The 26,761-nt window shown below is 33.8% G+C and overlaps 1 protein-coding gene and 1 long non-coding RNA gene across 20 annotated transcripts in view; one reads left to right on the top strand and one right to left on the bottom strand.

Moving 5' to 3' along the window:
- The first annotated feature begins 4,184 nt into the window (after positions 1–4,184).
- LOC110814257 (uracil phosphoribosyltransferase-like) overlaps positions 4,185–26,761 on the top strand; it is a 31,864-nt gene continuing 9,287 nt past the window's right edge. For 4 of the 18 annotated variants that reach the window (XR_015813838.1, XR_015813837.1, XM_022041666.2 and 1 more), the window contains exons 1-9: positions 4,188–4,396; positions 4,582–4,674; positions 4,788–4,866; positions 5,042–5,100; positions 10,460–10,537; positions 10,735–10,816; positions 10,927–10,975; positions 11,184–11,245; positions 19,813–19,880. Coding sequence is in view for 13 of the 18 variants with exons in the window: in XM_022041666.2 (XP_021897358.1) it covers positions 4,280–4,396; positions 4,582–4,674; positions 4,788–4,866; positions 5,042–5,100; positions 10,460–10,537; positions 10,735–10,816; positions 10,927–10,975; positions 11,184–11,245; positions 19,813–19,880 (687 nt within the window). In the remaining 5 variants the exon portion in view is untranslated. Of the gene's footprint in view, positions 4,397–4,562; positions 4,675–4,787; positions 4,867–5,041; positions 5,101–10,459; positions 10,538–10,734; positions 10,817–10,926; positions 10,976–11,183; positions 11,246–19,812; positions 19,881–20,011; positions 20,064–20,414; positions 20,442–26,456; positions 26,625–26,761 lie in introns of those variants that run through there. The other 14 variants (XR_015813840.1, XR_015813839.1, XM_022041667.2 and 11 more) reach the window with 12 other exon arrangements.
- On the bottom strand, positions 5,195–7,977 carry LOC148240420 (uncharacterized). 2 transcript variants are annotated; one of them, XR_015813842.1, is made up of 3 exons: positions 7,514–7,960; positions 7,071–7,437; positions 5,195–5,352 (listed from the first exon to the last, which is right to left on the bottom strand). It is a non-coding gene; the product is annotated as an uncharacterized LOC148240420 (long non-coding RNA). The 2 variants fall into 2 exon arrangements; XR_015813841.1 differs by lacking the exon at positions 5,195–5,352 and having other exon boundaries at positions 6,907–7,437; positions 7,514–7,977.

Raw genomic sequence — 26,761 nt, 5'->3', positions numbered from 1 at the left:
CTATATACTAGTGGGAGAAGCAGACCGTTGGTGGGAACTCAAACAGACCACCTTGTCTGTTCTAGTTACTTGGGAACAATTCTTAGCAGCCTTTCATGCAGAGTACCGTCCAAAGCATCTCCGACATCTGAAGGAGATGGAGTTCATCCACCTGGTCCAAGGGAACATGACTGTGCCAGAATATGCTCGTGAGTTCTTGGAATTGGGCCGATACTCTCTCGAGACGCTGTTGGATGAGGGCAAGAAGGCTAGGAGATTTCAATGGGGCCTCCGCCCAGAGATCAGGTAACATTTGTTCGTGCTGGAGCTCAAGACCTATTCGGCCGTTCTAACCAAGGCACAGCTGGTGGAGAGGAGCTTCCACACCCTCCCTCAGGTAGCAAGAAACCTCAAACCCTCAGCTCCACTCCGCAGACCAACACCTACTGTGTCTGTCCAACAGAACAAGAGGCTCAGGCCGGTGATCCAAGCTCCAGTGGTAGGACGTGGTAAGATCTGTTAGCATTGCAGCAGGGATCACGGGGACCGACCCTGCTACCACCTCAACAACACATGTCGCATATGTGGTAGTGCCCAACATTATGCGAGAGAGTGCCCAAGGAACCAGAATCAGGGCAAACCTCCTATCTAGGGTAGAGCTTACAACCTCACTCAACAGGATGCCGAAGTCGACTCGGACATGGTACAGGGCAAACTCAAGAAAGAGAATTGTATTCAAAAGATTTCGGTAGTCCGAGACTTTCCAGATATATTTTCGGATGAACTACCCGAACTGCCAGTAGACAGAAAAATTGAGTTCACCATAGATCTACAGCCAGGCACCCAGCCTATTTCGGTTGCTCATTACTGCATGAGCCGCGTTGAGATGGAGGAGCTGAGGAAATAGATCACTGAATTGCAAGACAATGGTTTTATCAGACATAGTGTGTCCATTTGGGGTGCTGAAGTCACTTTTGACAGGAAGGGAGATGGAACGTTGAGACTATGTATTGATTACAGAAGATTGAATATGGTCACAATCAAGAACAAGTATCCCCTTCCCAGGATTGATGACCTCTTCGATCAGTTGCAGGGGGCGCAAATCTTCTCCAAAATAGACCTGCGATCAGGTTACCATCATGTGAAAATAAGGACAGAAGATATCTCTAAGACGACTTTTCAAACTAGGTACAGACACTATGAGTTCCTGGTCATGCCATTTGGGCTAACCAACGCCCCAGCTATCTTCATGGATATGATGAACAGGGTCTTCAGACAATTCTTATATCAATTTATTATCGTGTTCATCGATGACATCCTGATCTACTCAAAAAGCAGAGAGGAATATGTTCACCATCTAGCCCAGGTTTTGTAGGTTCTTAGAAGAAAGAAACTGTATGCAAAGTTGAGTAAGTGTGGATTCTGGCTTGAGCAAATCGCCTTCCTATGGCACATCATATCAAAGGATGGAGTATCAGTGAATCTTGAAAAGGTTGAAGCGGTGCTCGGTTAGGAGAAATTGACATCAGTTAAAGAAATCTGTAGCTTTCTGGGAATGACAGGCTATTACTGCAGCATGATGTTTGATGTATTTATTTTATGGTCTCGTATGCATGAATTATGGTTTCTTTTATTATGGTTTGTATTATGGTGAACCCGATACTGTGTTATCTTATTTGGTGTCAATTACTGGCTTACATGTTGTATATGATTGAGATTAAGGAAAAAGGCAAGATGGATAATGTGGACAACCTGACTAGATATCTTGGGAGATGGTGGACGGACCGGGTCCGTAGGGAACCCTACTGGGAACGTGGTCTCTCATACCGGACGGGGTATGGAGACCTTATGTGTTTTGGCGCCCATACCGGACGAGGTATGGGGACGACCCGTTTCACCCTCATACCGGACAGGGTATTGAGGTTCATGGTTTTAGTGCCCATATCGAACGGGGTATGGGGACGACCCTGGAATCAGATTGTAATGCTAATGGTTCACGGGCAGCGGGGACCCCCTATGGATCCCCTTGGATACTAGTAGGCTGGTAAAAGAGGAAAATATGTTATTTAATGATTGAAATGCAAATGCATGATAAGTGTTATGTTATAAAGTCTATATGATTTCATGATGATGATAATGTTATTGCTTTCATATGTTGTTTTCATGTCTCACCGAGGTAAGTGGACAGTAAGGGTTTTTATGTTAATAAACGAGTTTGTTATAAATTATGCTCCATTGATCATTTTTGTTTTCTACCCATCTTTACTTCCGTGGTAGTGAGATGGTGTGATGTCCTTACTGGGATGGTATAACTCATTCCTTATTTAATCATTTCAGATAAGGAAGACGTTGTTTTCAAGCCCGTTCCGCAGAAAGACAGCGAAGGGGACGCCTAAAGATTTCATAGTTATATCTATAGTTCTTATTTCGAGTATCTCTTTTAGTTAATTGTTCCTTCATGTTTTGAGTACGTTTTGGTTATTGTATAAGGGATGATAATCAAAATTTTTATTACGCTTCCGCATTTGAAATTTTTAATACATATATTTCATTTAAATTTCCGGGGCTGTTACATAAATAGACTTTTTCAAACTTGATTTCAGACATACTATTGCTGGATAAAATCACATAATCAACATGTCTCAAAAACAATAAAGAATTAGCATGTGCCTGAATAAAACCATGATTCTCAACATGACCAAGTATGCAAATTAAAGAAGAACCTTTATTGACAAAAACAAACTAGACAGTAGTAGTATCTTAAGCGAACCGATGCATTCAAGAATCATGGTGTAGAAACTTTATGATTCTACCATTTAAAATTTAAATGACACCTCATTAGTTAAAGTTTGATTCGAATAATAATATCAAAAAGATAAATCTTCTGAAAGTTTTTCACATGTTTTTAATTAAATTTATAAATATAACTATTATGTAGTAGGAGAATTATTTTTGATTAACTTTAGTTTTTATCTAACTTTATGATTCTACTATTTAAAATATAAATGACATCTTACTTATTAAAGTTCGGTTTGAATAACAATATCAAGAAAATAAATCTTTTGACAATTTATTAACTGTTTTTAGTTAAATTTACAAATATAATTATTATGTTGTACGGGAATTATTTTCAATTAATTTTAGTTTTTATCTAACTTTATAATTTCACTTTTTAAAATATAAATAGTATCTCATTGATTAAAGGTTGGTTCGAATAATAATATCAAGAAGATAAATCTTCTAAAAGTTTTTTAACTGCTTTTAATTAAATTTACAAATATAATTATTATGTTTATACGAGAATTATTTTTGATTAATTTTAATTTTGATTCTACTATTTTAAATATAGATGACATCTCATCGATTAAAGTTTGGTTCGAATAATAATATCAAGAAGATAAATTTTCTAAAATTTTTTTAACTGTTTTTAGTTAAATTTATAGATATAACTATTATGTTACTGGGGAATTATTTTTAATTAACTTTAATTTTTATCTAATTTTATGATTCTACTATTTAAAATATAAATGGTATCTGATTGATTAAAGTTTGGTTCGAATAATAATATCAAAAAAATAAATCTTCTGAAATTTTTTTAACTGTTTTTAATTAAATTTACAAATATAATTATTATGTTGTAGGGGAATTATTTTTGATTAACTTTAGTTTTTATTTAATTTTATGATTTCATTATTTAAAGTATAAATGGTACCTTATTGATAACGTTTGATTGGAATAATAATATTAACTATCTACAATTCTATTGAGAGAGTATCATCTAAGAAATTTTTAACTTTAAAAAAAATAAAAAAAAACAAAATAGTGAAAAGTTATGGCTGAGTGTGTCATAATTTATTTTAACTTACTTTAATATAAAATTTAGTAATTTTATTATTAAAAGCAAATAAAAAACTGTTACTTCGTCAAATTTACTTTAGTGTATCTTTATTTTTGAAGATTAATGATTAAATAACTAAAAATAATTAAAAATACACCTCATGAAAATAGAAACGGATATAGTATATTGAAAATTATATGAAATTAGAAAAAAAAAAAAATCAGCATATATAACTTCTTTGCATAATTTTGTTGTGTGCTACTTTTTTAAAATTCTAACTTTCTCATCTAAGTAAAATTAAAAATTATTTTTACTGGAACTTTATGAAATAATTTCATGATCTTAGGAAAAATTATATAAACAACAATTTTAGTAATTATATTATATTATATTATATATCACAAAAGCACCATTGACGCTACGCACTGTCATTCCTGTCTCCAGTTCGATTCCGTCGGATCCATGGCGTGCCGCATTAATTTTCCGCTCCGGTGCCCTTACCGTTCGCCGTATTTTGCGCCTACTTTTCAAACCAGAATCTCTAATAACCTTATTTCATCGTCTCTTTCTCACGCGAAGGTACGAGCACACACCTCTCTCTCTCTCTCTCTATATATATATGTGTGTGTGTGTGTGTACAGTGTACATACATACAGAAATATGATACGCAGAAACGTCTCTGCCTTTGTTAAATATATACTTTTCTTTTGTTGATTAAGTCCGTTTTATTCTAATTGAAGATCAGTCTTCGTATTCTACTATAGATCGCGTGTTCCAGTAGTCGGCGGCGCAACGTCGTCACTGTGAGGTCTCACATGGCTACCGAGTACAGATCGGTTTCTGAAGACAGAGTTCTTGTCAGTTCATTTTAAATTCTGTCTTTTTTTTTCCTATCGTTTTTTTAATTCTCTTTCCGGTTCTTTTTACTTCAAAGCCAAACCTAAATTCCATTTTGTTACCGGATTATCAGGTGTTTGTGCCACCGCATCCGTTAATCAAGCACTGGATTTCCGTGTTGAGGAATGAGCAGATTCCGTCTCCCGTTTTCAGTGAGTACAGTTCAATTTTGATCTAAACAGTTAGTAATTTGAAGTGTGGAAACTGAGAAATACTTCAAAAATTGCTACAGCCTCGATAAGAGATGTCGCTTTTTCTCTGAAATTTTCTGAAAATGGTGAAAAATTGTTTCCATGGTTAACATTTTCTGAACAATCTTTTTTCTAGGAAATGCAATGGCTGAGTTGGGGAGACTACTTATGTATGAAGCTTCAAGGGATTGGTTGGTGAGTATATTACAACATGTAGTGTTAGGAAACGTTATATTGTTCTTAATTTTTCTTCTCTATCCTTTCTCTGTCATGAACTCTTTTCCCGCCCTTTCTTTCTTCAAAAATTAGGACAGAAGCTTATAAAATATTTTTAATCATCCTTGTAATAAAATAAGTTATACAGAAAACTAGAGGCTCTACAATCTCAAAAATCAGATTGATTTTTTGTATTACCCTTCTTTATTGATCTTTGAGTTTGATCCTGAACTGGAAACGAAATTATAAATTAGAGTAAGAAAAACACAGATAACATAACAGCAGAAAAATATAAATTAAGACATTTACTAAATCAAATGTAAAAGGTTTGCAACTTTTACTGTGATAAATTCCTAAATTCATATACCCATTTAAAAATTTTCTGAGGGTTCTCAAAACAAAACAGAATTAATTTCAAGATGAGTTTAAACATGTAAAATTAATTGCCCAACCACGTGAAATTTTCCACAAATACTCAGCCAATTATTTTTGGATTTTTTTTTTTCTTTTCAGAATTACCTATTGTTTTTATTCATGTTATATCTCCGAATGTAAATTCTTTTCTGCTCACATTAATTTTCATATCGCACATAATTTTCATCTCATAATGAAATTTTATTGTACCATGCTGCTTTCAAACCATTATCAAGATGGGTTAAAAGATTTCCAGATTACAATTATAAATAGGTATTTTCTCGGATAGAAATTGTCAGGGCATAAATGAAAGGACATACATTCATCTATTCATAATGTAGGATTTACCAAATCACACATAGCCAAATTTCAGCCCCACACACAATTTCCTGAATTTCATAATGTAGGATTTTGAAATTGTACTAATTTGAATTTCTCAAATATTTTAAAGAATTCCTTCCCAATAATTTCCTGATTTAATTTCTAACCTTAATTCTTTGTTTATTCTGAAATTAGCAGTTAGGCCCAATTAAATTTTCCAGCTATTCAATAAGGCACCAAATTTATAAAAAAAATTTATCGTAAAACGTCATTACAGCAAATATAAAGGTCCTTAAAATTTCTCTGATTAAAAGTATCATAAAAATTATTTGGTATTTAATTTATGAAAATTCTTCAAATACACATTTTCTTAGTTTTTCGGAAAGCCGAGTTAATTTCTTTTTAAATTTTTTGGACAATATATAAAAATTAAGATCAATATTCTTAAGAAGTTTGAATTTATTTCGGTCATTTTCTTGTGGATAATTATTTCAAAAAAATTATTTTTGCTGTTTCCAAATTACTTTAAAATTTTCTTATTGAAAATAAATCTCCACATATATATATATATAACCTTCCTATTAATCCATTAAATCATAAATTTTCTTGAACCCAAAATCTCAATTTTTTTTATATTCAATACCCAAAAGTTTCTTTATATTTTCTTTTCCCTCTTTTCCGGAAATTTTAAACATCAAGAAAACTTCTTTACTTAAATTAAATTAATTCTTTATCTTTTTCTGTCTCAAATTTTACCTTTTGCAGATTTGGATTTTTCATGTAAAAATTATTGAAATTAAGATTAAAGGCTCCCAAATTTTTGGTAATTCACATGTTCTCTTTGAAAACCAGAAAAATTTTAGTTCAATTTTCCCTCAAAACAGATTTCTCTGCACGACTTTGTGCCATCTATTTTTCTTTTGCTCCATTAATTAATTTTTTAACCAAGCTTGTTACCAGCATATCCCAAATCCCATATAATTATTCTGAAATTTAATCACCTTTAATCAGATGCAAGCATGCAACCAAAACCATAAACAACAATTAAAATTTTATCCCTAGAAATTTTGAATTGCTTTCTTGGTGGTTTCATATGCAAAGAATAGTGAGGAACTAAAAACATGAATTTTCTGCCAGTTTCAAATGCAGAGAATGATAAAGCAAAAACAGAAATAGGAAAAACAGGTATGTTAAATTACCACAAATTTTCCCACCTTAATCGTATCTCAAATCACTCCTAATGAGGGATCAAAATTCCTCGATTTCCTTCCCCAAAAATCGACTCCTAAACCTGAACAGAAAATGGGTCTCAACCCGTCAGCTCTAACTTCTGTTTTGGCCAAAAATCCTACCCAAATTTTCCATCATTTTGTCGATTCTTTTCTCCTAAATTTATTGTATTACCCAACCTAACATATCATGCATTCGTCTCCAAAAAACCATCAGAAAACTCTTAACTAAAATATCTCAAAATTATCACGGTTGGGACATGCTTACCTACAGGTGTTGGGGTTCTGATCAGATTCTGTAAAATTGAGGTTTTATCCCTCTTAAGAGCAATTTTTTGGTTGCTTCTTCTTCCTAAATCATCACAAGAGTTTGTTTAATATTTTGGAAAATTTCACTAAAAATGGTGAAGAAAATGTGAACGGGTTACCTCAAGAAAGGACCCGTGCGATAGGTCTGCTTCGTGCAACCTGTGTAGAAGGCTCTCGGGTTTGAGCCTTTTTCTCGCTCCTTTCCTTCTAGTTTTCCTCCCTTCTTTCCTCTAAAATTTTCTTCACTCTTCCCGAGCTTCTCTTCTTTTCTCTTAATTTTGCTCTCCCTCTAGTTCAAGCTCTCTCTATCTCTGCACTCTTTTTTTGTTTTTCTGCTCACCTGACTCTCTCTGATTTCTCTCTCTCTTCAAATTCAATTTTGTACATTTTTTCTTCTCAAGCTGAAAGATCGTAATATTTTCATAAAATGCAGCAGAAGTCGTAAAATAATTTAATCTAATTTATTTATATTTAAAGATTAAATTTAAAATATATATGATACCGAATTATTAAATTAAAATTATTTAAAAATATAAATATTTTATTGTGCAGCTAATTTTTTTCAGCTTACCTCTCAACCCTTTTCAATCCCCACTCATATATATATATATATATCTCGATGTATATATATAAATATGTGGCATAGGTGTTGAAGTTCCTTTTGGACTTTTCCTGTATACATCCAAATCTATTAGGACTCTATCTACTTTTTTTTCTTTTTAATACACAATATACATATATATATTTTTCCTTTTTAACTATTATTATTTAATAAAATAATTTTATAAATTAATTTAATTTTAAATTAAATTTTATAATAATATTAATTATTATAATAATCACACATATTATATCATGATACTAATAATATGATAACTTAAAAATATAAATATTAATTTTTATTTTAAAAATAAAAAAATTTAATCTGTCTTTAATATTAATTATATTTTCGGTGCTAGTAAAGAATATAATAATATTTTATTTATATCAAACATTTTATTTATTTGATTAAATTAAATTTTTTAATTTAATTCTTAAATATTAAAATAATTAATTTATTTAGTAAAAATCAAAACATTCGTTATTATGCGACCTCATAAATTCAATACTAAATCGATAGTAAATTAGTCAAATCAATTTACTAATTAAGGTTGGCGTCTAAAAACACTCCTTAAAAACCGGATAACATGAAATGTATATTTACTCTTAAGAATTTACTAAATAAATATGTAATATTTCATTCCGTCATTATTGCTCTGAATTAACTCTAAGATATGATTTAATTGGTAAATTCTAATAGGTAATCAACTATGTTTCATGTCAATTATAATTGACTAATGAATGACATAAAAAATTCTATTATTCTTTCATTCAACTGCCCTAATCAATGTATTAATTTAGTTATTATAATAAATGACAATATAGAATTTAAACTTATTATCAAAGTTAACAGATTCCGTCTTAATCAACAATTAATGCTATAAATATTTAATTACACCCAATATCCTTCTAACTTTAGTTCTATGAATATAGGTATTTAGAATTAAAGTATAATAAATGACTTGTAAATTATTATGATGATTTCAAGTCTAACAAAATTCTTATGTCTCATCAAAATGAGAGAATACTTTATTAACAGTTTAAGGTAATATTAACCATTATAAATTCTCAATTGGGTCAGTTTAATGATCATATCTCCATATGCATCATCTATATATGTGATTTAATTAATGAGGTCAACTAATCTTTATCTTGTAGAAATTATCACATATATATTAGTCTTACTAGATCATTAATGTCTTATTTTAATGATCCAATGCTTAATAACATTTTAAATTAAATTATAAAATATTTTACTTTCATTATCTAGATCTTCATCTTGATGTAAAACTTATAAATTTAATCAATAATTTTATCACATAAATTAAACAATAATATAATAAATATGATTAATAAAAATAATATTGTCATATATTAAAATAAATTATCAAATAATAATATATTTAATATATTATACGAATAATTGGATTGTGAGTCTAACACTTATATCCCCAATAAGCATCCTAAATGGAGACTTATATATGGAGTTTATGGAGGAATATCGGCTCTTGGATTACATGCAGCGGATCCTGGCCGTTCGTGGATGTTACGTGGCCAACCATCTGCAGCGTCTCCAATTGCTTCTTCTGCATGGACGGCCCCAAGTGAGAAAACTTTTCTCCCATTTGGGGGATTTTTCTCCCACTTTGGGGAAAAACACTAGCTTTTCAAAATTTCCTATTTTTCTTTCCACTAAATTTTTTTCTCTTATTCTTTTGGACAATAATTTTTTTTCTTTTGTAAAATTTACTATTTTTACTAATTTTTTCGATTGTAAATTTTTTTTTGAACAACTGAAATTTATTCAATGTACAATTATCTAAACTACCTCAATTATTGAAAAATTGTATCTTGATTATCACCATATACAAATTTTCTAATATTCCTCAAATTAAAATACACAATTTATCTTAAATATTTTTTTAATTGAATTACTTGCTTGATTTACAATCTTGAGTTAGTTAAAGTTTTTCGGGGTTATTACATATATTCATTGGAAGTCGTTTCTCGTAATCGATTATTAAAAGTTTACTAGAACCCCTAGAATCAAAATAGAATCCTTAATAGAAAAATAGTGTAGAAAAACAGATGATTAATGCGTTTTAGAATTTGAATTCTTTTAGTGAAGAAACATGAGTCATGGGTCGCACAACATCTTAAATGTCGGATATTTAAGCTTTGTTTGAGGTTTTTCATTGTCATTGATGCTTAATCAATTTTCACCTTGGAAAATAAATTCAAGTTGTAGTTGTTTTGCCTTAACTGCTTCCTCTCTCAACTCTCTCTCTCCCCTCCTCTAATATGTGATATATAGAGAAACTGGAAATTTTTAGGTCTCTGATAAAGAATCATGCAGATATTAGTGGGAAAATGCACACAATTTGTTTTGTTATGCTGTGTGAGCTTTTCATTTACAACTTTCTTTCTCATCCCTCCCTCACATCTCCTTGAGCTACTGCTGGCAGCCAACTGTGACAGAGGAGATTCAGTCATCAACGGGCATTGTATCAGTTGAATTTATTGATCCAAGGGAACCTGTGGCGGTTAGTTTTCTAGCGGCAATTCTTTTTAGTTCTTTTTTTTTTTTTTTGTCTTTCTCTATCATTGTTGCCACTCAGCATCTATAATTTATTATGCATTGCACTCGTCGAGCTTTTTTAATGGTCATATAGGGCTAATTTTCCTGAGCAGAGATTTTATGCTGGGTCAAAATTAGTACTTCACCATTTTAGTGTCTCAGGTTGTTCCCATCTTGAGAGCTGGCCTTGCCCTTGTGGAGAATGCATCATCAGTATTGCCTGCAACCAAAACATACCATCTGGGTAAGCATTTGGGAAATGGTCATGCATATGGATTGAATTATATTTTGCATCTGGGTAAGCCACATTAATATCTAATCTTTGCGTCCTTTTTTTTCTTCCCATATATTAAGGAATAGGCAGAGATGAGGTGACTCTTTTGCCAACTGTATATTTGAATAAGTAAGAATTCCCCGTTACAAAACCAGTTATTTTTAGTTTAGATCTTCCTAAATCAAGTATCTCTGTTATCTATTAGCTTAAAAATGAGAAATCAGAGCTTACTTTCTTGATTCTTCATTTCTTATTTTCTTCAGTCTCATTGTTCATATATAATATTAACTGTCTGCTCTGTTTTCTGCTTTCAAACATCCTACTACCTTCTTTCTAGGTTGCCGGATAAATTTTCTGAAGGTTCACGAGTGTTTTTGGCAGATCCTATGCTTGCCACAGGTAATTCTAATGGCTGGAATTTGTAGTCCCATGTTCAGCATACACAAACATGTTGCCTTCCAGCACCCTCTGTTTCTCTCCCTCTCTATTCCTTGCCCTGCTTCTCCCTCATACATACTGTTGATTGAAAGAGAATAAGCTTCAAAGGAGGCTCTGTGAATGAACAAACTTAGAGAGAGAAAGTTGAGGAGAGAGAGGGCAGCAAAACAGAGCAAGCTTATGCAACTGACTCTGTTTTGCTGTTATGAAGAGGCGTGCTTTTTCTGGAGAGAATGAGTTATCTTCTTCTTTATTTCGTCATATATATATAGCAATACAAATTTAAATTGATTACATCAACCAATCGATCAAATTAGATCGTCCGAAAATCATGCATACACATCGCATGGGATTTTACGTATCCTTCCGTGAAACATCCTCACGGTGGATTTTCATTTTTTGAATTTGACATTAACAGAAAAAATCATTAATTTTAACACTCCCCCTTAATGACTTTTTTTACCAATCCCCACCTTTTCCCGCAAATCCTCAAATTTAGCTTTAGACAGAGGCTTGGTTAGAATGTCCGCAAGCTGATCATCAGTGGAGCAATGTATCAGCTTTATTTCTTGATTCCTTTCAGCCTCACGTATAACATGATACTTAACGTTGATGTGTTTAGTTCTCTCGTGCATTACTGGATTTTTCGCAATGGCAATTGCAGACTTGTTGTCTACATACAACACTGTAGGTGTTTGTTTGTCCAGCTTAAGATCGTTGAACACCTTCCTCAACCAAATTGCTTGGTTAGTTGCTGTAGCTGCGGCTACATACTCAGCCTCAGCTGTAGACTGAGCGAGAGTATCCTGTTTGTTAGATGTCCATGAAAAAACACCGGAGCCTAGTTTGAACAAGTACCCAGTTGTGCTACGTGCATCTTCTACACTTTATGCCCAGTCACCGTCACTGTAGCCAACTAATCCACCCTCAGCTCTTGCTTTGAATTGAGCACCAAAATTTCAGATTCCTTTCAAGTACCTCAGCACATGTTTGGCAGCTTGTAAGTGTGATTCCCTCGATGAAGCCATGTACCTTGAAAGTAAACTCACTGCAAACAAAATATCTGGTCTGATAGCTGTGAGATACAGAAGGCTCCCAATCAGACTTTTGTAGTTCCCTTCTTCAACTTTGCTACCTTTTTCGTCCTTTGACAATTTTAGGTTGGACACCAGTGGTGTAGATACTGATTTACAGTGATTCATGTTGAATTTATTTAGAATTTCTTTGGCATACTTGCCTTGTGAAAGAAAAATACCCAAGTTGCTTTGTTGAATCTCCATTCCCAGGAAGTAGGTAGCTTCCCCAAGATCAGACATCTCAAATTCTTTTTCCATTTTCCTTTTGTTGCTGCGTATCACTAATATATCATCAACATATACTGCAGTGATAAGTCGGTCTTCATCTTTATTCACATACAGTGTGTTTTCTGTCATGCTTCTCTCAAACCCACAGTGAAGTAAGTATGTATTTAACTTATCATACCAGGCTCGTGGAGCCTGTTTGAGGCCGTATAGGGCCTTATGATGAAGATAGATGTGACTCTCCTTTCCAAGTTGAATAAACCCCGGTGGCTGCTCAACATAAATTTCTTCATTCAGTTTACCATTCAAGAAGGCCGATTTCACATCCAAGTGCATCACACTCCAACCAAACTGAGCTGCCATGGCCAGAATGAGTATAATTGTTTCATATTTGGCCACAAGAGCAAAGGTTTCTGTGTAGTTGATTCCTGGAAGCTGGGAGTATCCCTTTGCCACAAGCCGTACCTTGTGCTTGTTTGTTGTCGCGTCCGGATTGAGTTTCACTTTGAACACCCACTTTACTCCAATTAGTTTTTTATTTGTACTTAATTTTACCAGAGACCAAGTATTGTTTTTGTCAATCATCCTTATTTCCTCTTCCATGGCAAGTCTTCACTCTTGCTGCTGAAGTGCTTCCTCAACAGAGGAAGGTTCTTTTGAGGCAAAGCTGCACCTTTCATAGATGTCAGCTAGACTTTTCAATTTTATTTTCCCTTTTGCTTCACCTTCTTCATCTTCTTCATCTTGTTCATCACTCTGAGTTGGGTTTGATACCGTCATTGATTTCTTTCCTTCTTGAACTGTGACACAGTCTCTTTCGACTTTCAGCTTCTCCCAATTCCAGTAGCTATTTTCATCCACCGTTACATTTCTTCGAATCATAAGCTTGTTGGTTTTTAGGTTTAGAACTTTATATGCTTTTGCTTCAGTACTGTATCCCAAAAATACTCCCAACTCAGCCTTCATTTCTAGCTTGGATCTCCTGTCATCCGAGATATGGTAATAGCACACGAATCCAAACACCTTTAGATACTTAGTTGATGGTTTAATGCCACTCCAGGCCTCCGCCGGTGTCATCTGGTTTACAGCCTTTGTAGGCAGCATATTGAGCAGGAACACAGCAGCGTTCACTGCCTCAGCCCACAAGGCTTTAGGCAGGTGTTTGTCAGCAAGCATGCTTCTTGCCATTTCCACAATGGTTCTGTTCTTCCTCTCCGAGACACCATTTTGTTGAGGAGAGTATGGTGCCGTGAGCTGCCTTTTGATTCCATTCTCATAACAGAAATCATTGAATTGGCTGGAATTGAATTCAAGCCCATGATCTGTCTTTAGGCACTTCAGTACACTGCCACTTTTCTTCTCTACAATAGCCTTGAACTTCTTGAATTCACCAAAAATTTGAGATTTATTCTGCAGGAAACAAACCCAAATCATCCTGGAAAAATCATCTATGAACAAGCCAAAATACCTACAACCACTCATGGAGTTTTCTGTCATTGGACCACAAATGTCCGAATGAATAAGTGCCAGCTTATCTTTTGCTCTCCAATCTGCTTGCGAAGGAAAATAATTCCTTGCCAATTTTCCCATCTGACATGCACCACATACTGTCTCAGTAACTGTAATATTTAGGAAGTCATTGGTTAGACCTCCCTTCTGCAGTTGTTGTAGCCCAACCGCATGAAAATGCCCAAGGCGCCTGTGCCAAATCTCACCTTCAGTTACAGAGGCAACACTGGCCTTCTCAACTACTTCTCTGAGTTTCAAAGAGTAGACTTGATTCTTCTTTTGGATAGAAGCAATCAAACGATCCTTAGGATCATATATCCTGTAGTAGTTATCCTTGAATCCAACCGAGTAGCCTCAATTAGTAATCTGATTCACACTGAGAAGATTCTGTGAGATGGTAGGAACAAAATTTATATCAGTGATAAGTTTCCTACCTTCCTTGGTTTCAATGGCTGTGTTGCCTTTGCCCTTGATGGTTTCCAGCATACCATTTCCAAGTCGGACCTGGCCTGTGATTATTCTGTCAAGTGATACGAATAAGCCATCATCCTTGCACATGTGGGAGGTGCATCCACTGTCTACCACCCAGAGAGTATCATCCTCCACTGGCAGCCTACTTAGTGCAACGAGAATTGTGTCACTTGGCTCACAGGACACCTTGGTGATATTGGCTTGCAGTTGTTCCTGCTTTGGTCGTGATCCTTCCTGCTTCTGTTTCTGTTTACAGAATCTTTCCTTGTGACCAAGCCTTTTGCAAAAATTGCACCGAACGGTTTTCTTTCCCTTGTACCAGCACTCATTTTCAGAATGATTTGTCAAAGAACAGATACTGCACTCAGAATATTTCTTTTGTTTACTGGGATTTTGGTTTCCAGTTTGATTCCATTCACTCCTTCTTCCTTGATTCTGTGTTGAAGAGCTGCCTTTGTTCTGAGTTGAAATTAAGGCTCCCTCAGTATGTTGTCGAACATGCATATTTACCTGTTGCTCACTGGATTGAAGCTTGTTTATCAGCTCAGCCGAGGAGATATTCTCAATGTCTGCAGGCTCCCCAAGGCTGAAATTTTAGACTCGAATTTGGGGGGCAAGCTGATAAGAATTTGGATGCATAGTCCTTCACTGATTCATTTTCTTGCATTCTGAGTAATGCAAACTCACTCTTCAGTCTCAGGATTTTTACCTTCCTGTTTCTGACTCTCCCATCGAACTCTTCCTTAAGTTTTTCCCAAGCAGCCTTTGGTGATTCGAAGTTCATAATCCTTGAAAATACCCTATCCGAAACGGCTGAGAAAAGGCAAGCAATTGCCTTTGGTTTCTTGGCTTTATCTTCCTCGTGCCTTCTAATTTAGTTTATAGTGGTAGTGTCCCCTGGTGGAAGAGGATTACTGTCATCCAGTATAACATCCCACAGACTTAAGGCTTTCAGATGAGCTCTCATTTTGATTGCCCATACATGGTAGTTTTCTCCATTGAAGTGTGGAGGGGGGTGTTGTTCCAGTGGATGTCATTGGATTTTTGAGGATATATTAATTTACAGGTCCCTTAAGATAACAGCTCTGATACCACTTGTTGATTGAAAGAGAATAAGCTTCAAAGGAGGCTCTGTGAATGAACAAACTTAGAGAGAGAAAGTTGAGGAGAGAGAGTGCAGCAAAATAGAGCAAGCTTATGCAACTGCCTCTATTTTGCTGTTCTGAAGAGGCGTGCTTTTTTTGGAGAGAATGAGTTATCTTCTTCTTTATTTCGTCATATATATATAGCAATACAAATTTAAACGGATTACATTAATCAATCGATCAAATCAGATTGTCCGAAAATTATGCATACACATCGCATGAGATTTTACGTATCCTTCCGTGAAACATCCTCACGGTGGATTTCTATTTTTTGAATTTGAACTTAACAGAAAAAATCATTAATTTTAACACATACACTCATGCAAAGATGTGGAAATACATGGTAGAGGAAGGATCCTGTTTTGTTGTCTGGTAATGATATTACCTTCGGTTCCTATACTAGTCTTCCATCGGATGGGAGGTCCAATAGTGAGCTGTTATTTTTTATTTTAATCAAAACTTTGGGAGGCTTAATCTTATAAGGAAAATGCAGATCTGTTAACTGAAGATACTCACAGAGGTAAGACTCTACAGTCAATAAGATAGGATCAGCTTCTTAGAAAATTATCCTAGTTGCGACGTATTCAAGTAAACTCTCTTTGGGTTAGAATTACAAGATTAAATGCAGATGTCATTTTTACTTTACCTATGTTCTAATTGTCTAATAAATATAATAGAATTCTGGGCTAATTTGTAAAGCTGCTGACACTTAGCTACGGAGAAAGCATGAAACAAATCATGGATTATCAGATTGTTGGTTCTCGAAAGAGCGCAGGCAATACCTCCCTTACATATGTACTCAGTTTACAGCAAAAATCATCCTAACAATTTCTCTTGAAGGTTTTAGAGGATCTGCCTTTAGGAGATCCAAGGGTTTCTTTGATGAGTCATAGCCAAGTTATAGGAAGAAACTTTTTTTAAAAAATAAAGTTGTAGGAAGAAAATGACAAGCACTCAGCTCTCCTTATCCGGGATTTTTACCCTTAATCAACCATAACTTGATGTACTTCTCGCCGCCATAAAATAGTATAATAGCTGGACATTATGGTAGGCTTCAGGTCCTTCCATTTACAGTCTTATACCTTCTCAAAGATGTACCAGGAGTACAGAACAAGAGATACGGCAGAAAGAGAGCAAGATAGGTATGCATTTGAGACTATATAGGATTTGTCTAAGTAGATAGAGGAAATGTCAAAAGACTTGGTAGGGCTCATGTAGAAGGACGAGACATGGGGAATAGAGTGTTAACTGGGACATGCACAATAGATGGAGTGGGGAAATGCTGAAACTGCAGAGGGAAAAAGATAGATATCAGATTCTCCAAGTTTGATCTCCTTGTTTTTTGGTGGTATATGTTACTCCTTTGGATGGTTAAACTTTTGTGAACCCTTCTTCAGGCAATAAAATACATCAGAGGAGGACAAGGTTGACCTAGCCTCATATCATTTGGAGGGCGGTGTAAAACACTGGTTCCTCAAGTTGGAGAGGGATCATCCAGAGATGTCCTGGGAAATATTTAAAGAAGAGTTTAATCTCTTTTTTCTTTTTTGCCACCAGTAAGGAGCAACAACCTGGCGAACATATGAGGTTGTGCCAAATTGGCAATGTGGAGGATTACCAATAACATCTTGAGCAACTTGCTGCTTGTGCCAGCTTCCTCACTTACTGGGCAGGAGGACAAATATTTGTCTCCTGGAGACGATTCAGCAATTAGAATGGCAATACCCGATTGACTTTACAACCATGGGTATTCCTGGGTTGTACAAACGATAAGGAGCAAGTTAACACTCTGTGGCTTCCACTTTCAGAAAAGCTTTGTAAATGGTTCTTCGAGGCTACTATTAGTTAAATATTTAAGTAGCATGGAAGTGGACGAGAGGCACTTATCAGATACCTTGGTTATGGTACTGATATGAAATTGAAGAAGAAGAAAAGAAGAGGAAAAGAAGAGAAGAAGACCGGAGTTGTAGAAAATTAGGGAGACAAATTTATTTCTTTTTCGATGATGATTACAAGCATAGATGGATAGTCCTTTTATTGGCTTAAACCCCATGTTTCCGGCAAAGATCACGCGGCTGTTTTGGTCCTAGCGGCCGCTGGTGATGACATATTTGTAACAATAAAAGAAATCCTAACCCTAAATGTTCACAAAAAGACCTTTTTGTTCCTTTTTTGTAATTTTTTTTTATCCTTATACCTGTTTGAATAAATTTTAGTAATGATTAATTAATGTACGGTAATAACAGTAATTGAATGACAATGACATAGGATGAAGATGATAAAATTTTTTTATGTTTGGATAATTGTATTAATAATGTATGTTAATAACATATTTTTGTTTGGATGATAGAATAGTATAGTTATATTTTTAATTAAATTATTAACTTATTCCTACCTATTTTTGTAATAGTAAATGGTATATAAGAAGTATATAATAAAAAAAATTAAATTATTTACCAATATAATTATATTTGTATTTAAATAAATAATTATTATAAATTAAATTTTTATATTTAATAAAATAAATAATAAATTCTGAGGATAAAAATATAATTAAATATATTATGTGGGAGTATAAATGAAATAAAAAAGTAACATGTCATTCACATACTACCGATTCGGTTGTTTTAAAATTCATTCCAAATTTGTCAGTTAGATACCGTTTATTATTATTGGAAGCTGAAAAAAATATGATTTTTTCACACCCGTGAAATAGTATATATTAAAATTTTACTATTTACTACGATCCAAACAGAGTGTTAATATTCTGATAGTGGGTTGTGTTCTAATTTTATGACTCCTATGTTTTAGGTCACCAATGCAACAAATTATTTTGCTTGCAACTTGTGGAGGAAAATAACATTGAACTAGAAGAACAGACATCTGGAATAATCTGTTACAAACATTTGGATAAACATGCTTAGAAGGAAGGAAGTAGTGATATGACCACAAATTCTAATCTACTTACCGGAAAGATTTACTGATTGAGAAGATTTAGAGTAGTAGAATCTGTGTTTAAAAAACACGAAGCTTCTTAGAAAAATTATCTTAGTATATGTTTATTTAAATAATACTATATTTTGCTTGGAATTATTACATTAGGTTCATATGTATTTTATTTTTAGTTTATCTACTTCATAGTTATTTAAATAAATGTCATACGAACTTGGGTTAATTGGTAAGTTGTTTGTAGTTAGCTACTAAGAAACCATGAAGTGAATTGTGGTTATCAGATACTAGATCCTGAGAAATGTGCAGCTGACTCTTCTCTATACACACAAGCATATATCCGCAAATTATAGCAATAAAAATAATCTTAACAGTTATTCTTAATGGTTTGGATACCTAACCCTAGGAGAACAAATGGTTCTTTTCAGTAAGTCCTAGTCTAGTTATAACCAAGGTCACAAGGGGAGATATTACAAAAGCATCGACTAGCCTAACCCAGGATATAAAAGTTAATCTTCTATACCCAGATCCATTTTTAGGTACCATAATGCTTGACAACTTACGGTGTCCATACTGAGCCTTGGACATGAGAGTTCTAAGAAAGTTTGAACTAAGACAAGAACAAGGAGAGGTGAATGAACTATTGCTTTTAGCACAATTCAGCTAAATTCTGTTGAAGGTGAAATAAGTTATGTACTCCTAGCTAAATGATGTTGTTGTTTTCCTTAGTCCTCATGGAGCTATTATTGGGGATTTAACTTATTAATTAAGGATTTATCATCTGAAAAACTAATTCCTTGTTGATTGTTTTCTATTTTTAAGGAAAATGATTATGGAACGTTCAGGATTGATTACACATACAATAAAGAAACATTATAATGCAAACTGTAATGTCTTTCTTGGGATTGTTGGAAGATATGGTGATAGTCTTAGGTTTCTAATTCCTGTTTCAGCTGTGTATGCATGTGTTTGACTATTCTCTTGCTCCATGAGCATGATATGGTATTTACTGCCTTTGTTTACATGTTCTCCCATTTCCAGTTAGAATTGCTGCATTTGCACATCATGTTTTCATTTGGGAGTTTTTATGATTGGCTAGAAACTGTTCTTGATTTGTTTTATCCTCACTTTATTTCTTTATAATTGATTTCAGGTAGAACAATAGTGGCTGCACTTGACCTCTTAAACGAACGAGGACTGAAAAATCAGCAAATCAAAGTGGTAAATAAGTTAATTGATGTCATTCTTGCTTTTGTGGATGTTTTACATTTGGTAACATTTAAGCAGTTACTCAATATTTGCGTAAGATGGTGGAGCTGATTAGGTATTTATCTAATTGTTTAACTGTGCAGTTATTTAGTTATCCTCTGCCTGTTGATCTGTCTAGCATCATAAGGATAAGAGGTTTCTTTTTCTTTTTTTTTTTCTTTTTTCTAGTTTATTTGTTTATCTTTCACGAAATATGATCTAAACTCATCAAATTGGGAGTATGGCAAACCATTGAAATATGAAGTCTAAGATGTTGTGTTAAAGAAAGTGAATTTTGACGAGGAAAATTATAAATAATAAACTAAAGTGCCTCCAGTTAGTCTGGCAGGGAAGCTTTTACGCATGCTTGCAAACTCATATTCCATATTGTTTTATTAGAGAAATAAGAACTGGATGAAGGTTCTTCAAGATCTTCATATTGTGAGGGCAACCAGAAGCATATGAATTATTTTTCAATATGATGATTATTCTGTTTCTTGTGCACAGGTTCTTACATAAGCTGTTGGATGACTAGTTTCAGTTTTCCACTAATTCATGGAAAATCTGCTTGTGAGAATGCTTAAATAGATATCCAGACTCAGATGCTTATTAGTTAGATCAAAGTAGGAGCATCTTGGGAAGAGGTGGGATTGACATGTAAATTTTCTTTTTTGAAATAAAAAGTACGGTATGTATCATTAATGTACAAGTACTAAGGGGTGTCAACTCATATATAGAATATTTACATGTCAATTGGGATGTCAATAAGATTAACGAGAACTTCTATAGAATAAAGAGATGACCCATAACCAAAAAACTCATGGTCTGGAACCTATCTCGAAACTTATCAAAATCATTTTCCATCCCTTTAAAACCTCTCTTGTTTTTTCTTTCCACACCAACCAAGATATAGTAGTGAGAATGAGATAGACATATATTTTACCATCACTAATACCCTTCTAGGCCCAAATCTCATTTCTTATCATAACGACTACTGCCCAATCAACCCCCAGTAAACTGTACACAATGGTCCATAACTTATACGCAAACAGGAACCAAAGCAAGATGTGATTACAAGATTCCAGCTCCCTCTTGCATAGAAAACAATCATTCACCATAATCTTTTCCTTTTTCATTAACTTATCAACATTAAGAATATACCAACGCCCTATCTCCCATGCAAAGAAAACAACTCTGGATGAAACATTCACTTTTAGATTTGCTTTGGAAAGAAAATTGGTCTCAATGATGTCATTCTTAACTAAATAGTTATAGAAAGACCTAACTGAGAAGGTCCTTATGGTATTGAGATTTCAAAATAGTTGGTCATTATTCCCGATAATTGAGACGAAATAGATTGTACCTAGGAAAGACTCATACTCATTAATTTCTCAATCATTGAGGTTTTTCTTCATTCCACATGCCACTCCCTTTCCCTAACAATATCTCTGAATGACTCATGTATTGAGATATCTTTGTATCATGCAATAGCGAAAATATGGAGAAACTAAACTCTGAGCACTCACCCTCTAATTCAAAAGTCCTTTCAAAAACTGATTGTGTCCCTATTTCCTACCATCCACTTGATGTATTTTTGAAATTTATCCATGCCCATGTATATTTTTTCCCACATCTCCTTCACATGTAGTATTAACCATACTTTGGAATGTCATCTATTATTTCAAACTTTATCTTTATCATCATTTACCATAAAATATTATTTTCTTTCATGGCATATGAACAGTGTGCTCATGAAAGACCTTATATGGTAATCCCTTAGTGAGCGGATCTGCAATCATGGAGTTTATTCTAATGTATTATATCGATATCTATTTGCTCTGAAATATTTCTTTAACAACGAGGAACTTAATATCTATATGTTTTGACTTTATCGAGCTCTTATTGTTTGGAATATATAACTGCTGACTTATTATCAAAAAATAACTTTAATGGTCTTTTTATGCCATCAACAATACGCAATCAGTGACAAATTTCGCAATCATATTCCATGATTAGATGCTTCATAACAAGTTATAAACTCTACTATCATAGTAGAAGAGGCTACAAGTGTTTGTATAGTACTCTTCCAGGAGATAGCTCCACCAACAAGCAAGTAAATATAGTTTGATGTAGATTTTCTTGTGTCTTGACATCTAGTGAAATCAAAATTAGAATAACTAATGATCTCCAACTGATTTGACCTCATATATGTGAGTAAATAACTTTTTGTTCTTTGTAGATATCACATGACACGTTTGACTGTTTTTCAATGATTTATGTTTAGATTGCTTAAATATCTAACTAATATCCCAATAATGTACGCAATATCTAGATGCGCATAAACCTGTACATACATAAGACTCATTACAACTAAAGTATAAAGAATCTTTTGCATCTTCGTAGTCTCTAGGTCGTTCTTGAGATATTGACTTAGAGTAAAATTGTCTCTTTTAGACACAGGGGAGTCACCTAATTATAATCTTGCAGGTCAAATCTTTTAAGAACCTTTTCAATATAGTTTTTTTTGTGATAATCTAATAATACTCCGAGAACAATCTCGGTGTATATGAATCTTTAATACAAAAGAGGCGTCCCAAGATCTTTCATCTCAACTTTCTATATCTTGATGCCATGAATGAAAAGATAAAGTCCACGAAGGACAATGACGTTTGAAATCTTATCTCATTATCTAAGGATGCGAAACTCATTAGTTGTAAATGGATATTTAAAATCAAGAGGGATTCGAAAGGTAATATGGAGACATACATGACCTGTCTTATCGTTAAGGGCTTTACACAGAAAGAATGCATCGATTATAAAGAGACTTTCTATCCGATTTTATCGAAAAACTCTTTTACAATTATAATGATTTTAGTGACACATTTTGATCTTGAGTTACATCAAATGGATATTAAGACAGTGTTTCTCAATAGTGATATTGATGAGACAATTTATATGGTGCAATTAGAAAATTTTACATCCGGATATGCAAAGCAAATCGTTTGCAAATTAAAAAAATCTATCTATAGATTTAAGTAGGTTTTCCGTCAATGGTATAACTTTTTGTTCTCTATAGATACCACATGACATGTTTGGCTACTTTTTAATGATCCATACTTGAATTTCTTAAATATCTACCTAACATCTCAATGATGTACGCAATATCCATATGCGTACAAATCTGTGCATACATTAGACTTCCTACAATTGAAGCATAAGTAATCTTTTACATCTCTATAGTTTCTAGGTCATTCTTAAAGTATTGACTTAGAGTAAACTTGTCTCCTTTAGACACAGGGGAGTCACCTAGTTTACAATCCTATATGGCAAACCTTTTAAAAACCTTTTCGATATAACTCTTTTATGATAATTCAAAAATATTCTGAGAATGATCCCAATATATCTAAATCCCTAATACAAAAAAGACATCCCCAAGATCTTTCATATTAAATTTCTGTATTAAAAATTTCTTAATTTCGTGCAATAAGCTTATATCATTACTAGCAAGCAGTATGTCATCGACATATCAAAAAATATATATTTACTTTCATTGAACTTCTGGTATAAACAATCTTTCATTAAATTCATCTCAAAACTAAATGAGATGACGACTTGATGAAATTTGTGATATCATTGACGGGAAGCCTGTTTAAGTTCATAAATGAATTTCTTTAGTTTGCAAACTATTTGTTTTGTATCTCCATATACAAAATTTTCTGGTTGCACCATTTGTTTTGAATTTCTCATCGATGTCTTTTTTTCTATAAAGCCTTTAATGACAAGACGAGTCTCGTACCTCTTCACAATACCTTTTAAATCCCTCTTGGTTTTAAATATTCATTTACAACCAATGAGTTTTGCATTCATGGGATAAGATCCCAAATGTCATTGTCCTTCATGAACTTTATCTCTTCATTCATGGTATCAATCCACTTTTGAGAATTAAAACTTTCTATAGCTTGATGGAAATTGATTAGATCATCTTCTACTATACTAATATCAAACTCATCTTTGTTTCTTCAAAAAAGAGTTACAGGTTGTGTTCTTCTTCTTGTATATGTAGATAACATTGTTATCACATGAACTAATTTTTTATTGATCGCTAATTACCAACAACATCTTAAAGATTCTTTTCATATGAAAGACCTTTATTCTCTTATATATTTTTTGGGATTAAATGTTCAATATTATTTTTTGGTGTGTTCTTACATCAACACAAGTACACTCAAGATCTGATTGCTTTAGCTAGCCTTCAAGATTCTTCTCCAGTTAATAATTTATTGGAATTGAATGTGAAGTATCATCATGAGGATGGGGATCCTCTTCCTGATCCTCTTCTTGAATTATCTTACCATTACACAACCAGATATCTCCTTTGTCGTTCAACAGGTCAGTTAATTTGTGCAAGCTCCACGCATCTAAACTTGGCAGTTGTTTGTTGTATCATTTGGTATCTTATAGGCTCGCTTAGTCTTGGTTTATTCTTTCTGACTAGTTCTCCAATCCGTTTTGTTATATTTAGCGATGCCGATTGGGTGGGATATCCTAATACTCGTTGTTCTACCACTACTTGGTATACATTTATGGGAAATTCTTTGATATCTTGAAAAAGTAAAAAACAATATCAGGTTTCAAAATCTTCAATCGAATTTGAATATCAATCATGTCTACAGGTTCCTCAAAGATTATTTCGCTTAGTGGACTATTGTAACAGACCTGAAACGATGTCGTTTTGGGAAACTTCCAAAACAGCGCTGTTTTAGGTAAGAAAAAAAAAACCAGAGTTGTTTACCTCTGGTCAGGGAAGGTGAAGAGACAGAGGTGTGTACACCTCTACCACCGACTGAAAAAGGAGGAGAGGAGACCTGGATGACGGAGAAGAAAAATCATGCAGGACTCCTCTCACCCCACCCTATAAAAACAAAGGGAGGGAAGGCGATTGGTGCAAGAAGAGAGAGAGAAAGATAGGAAAATAGAGGGAGAAGACTGCGACTACTGTCAGTCGGCAGCCGAGAGATGAGAGGAGGAAGGAGAAGAGGAAAAAGGAGGAAGAAAATGCAATGTTGCGCGTGGTAGTGTGCGAGAGAAGGGGACGGTCTGCGCGGCGGCTCTGAGTGCCTTTGGCCGTTCTGGGGCTCCCTTCGGCACGATTCCATCAGATTCATGCTAGATCTGAGGGCACAAGGCTCTCTACAGAGAATTTTGGCCAATCCACAGCGGCGAGCAGCGGCAACCCACAGTGGGCAGTGGCGACGTGTGACGGTCTGGTGGCGAAGCATGTCGAGGCGCACGGACTTCCGGTGGTTACATGTAGTGAGTCCTATGGAGCCGATTCGGGTAGGTGAGTTCAAAAAAACTTGATGGTTTGCTGTTTTAGATTTAGGATTTATTAACCCTATTTAATTTTAATATAACAAATCATGTATCCGGTTTATAGTTAAGAACAAGTCTAAACACAGGTGTTTGAAATTAGGGGATAACTAGCTCATTATTAACCCGATTCGGATATCACTGTAATAAGTTGATCTTGTACATCAGAGATAATTTCATGAAAGATATTTTTAGATAGAAATCATATAAGTATATAAGTAATTACAAATGTTGTTTAATCTTTCTAAGTTATTAACAATTTTGACGTTTAATAATTGATAATTAGGCACATGATTCCGATGAAATTTTACTACCGATTATTGTGTTCTTATTTATGTTTACAATTGAAATTGCATATGAATATGTTGTGATGGTTATTATATAATTTGGAGTATATTAAGAATATGTAGAAAAATTTAGGGTGATGAATGGTTAGTGTATGCGTGTTATAGGTATAAAATATATTAAATAATAAAAATTAAGAAATTTATTAGTAAGTTAAAATAAATAAATAGACAATAAAAGATTTGAAAAACTCATTTAACCGGTATCACCGAGGGGTAGGTGTGTGTTTAGCCTTTTGACGTGTGACTGTGGTGAACCCTACCCGTGGATATGGCTTTAGCCAGGCATGGCGAAGCGATAGGAACTATAAACTAAATACTGTGAGTAGCAAACTCTAAACTGTGAACTGAACTGTAACGTATTTACGTGGTAAAAGGGGATCCTTACTGCTCTCGTTGATACCGGCAGAAATGGCATCGTGTAGTGAAACTATTTTATAGGATATAAGCTGATAGGAATGAATAAGAAGTCGTGGATAACGTTTATGATACTGAAATACTGAATTAGTATCTACTAAATTGCTTACTGTCTAAATTGTCATACTGAATACTGAATGATGCTATTTATTGCACCGTTTATGCCCTAAATTATGATATTGAAATAATGGATTCTAAATGTTTACTAAATAAACTAATTTATAAGATTTGGTTAATGAATTAGAGTGTAGATATCACGTATTTTCTGAATTAACAAGAAAAATGTTTTGAACCATCTCCGTCAGCAATTTTATGTTTTCTACCAACTTGAACATATTACCTTATTATTTGTCAATACTTACATGCTTACTGAAAATATTAAGCTCACTTTATTTATTATTCATTTCTTTCATATCAGGATATTCAAAAACCCACTCCTGAACAGTGAAAGACTTGCTAGGAGATTGTTCAATTTTTATTTCGATTCGAACAGTACTTGATGTTAATCATTTCATTTTTTTATGAGTTTTTATTTTAAAGTTTAGACATGTCTCGCAGACACTGGATATTTTGAGCTAGGCATGGAAGGGATGTACTTTTTATTATTTTAAAATTATTGCGCAAAGTATTACTATAGATTATTTTATCATGAAATGGTGTACAAATGGTCAGGACTCTGAATGGGAGTCTAGGCTGTCACAATTGGTATCAGAGCTCATATTT

The sequence above is a fragment of the Carica papaya genome, chromosome 8 (assembly GCF_054855325.1).
Source record: "Carica papaya isolate Zhongbai chromosome 8, ASM5485532v1, whole genome shotgun sequence".
NCBI lineage: Eukaryota > Viridiplantae > Streptophyta > Magnoliopsida > Brassicales > Caricaceae > Carica > Carica papaya.
Note: the sequence above shows the minus strand (reverse complement) of the source record. Positions and strands in the feature narration are given on the sequence as shown.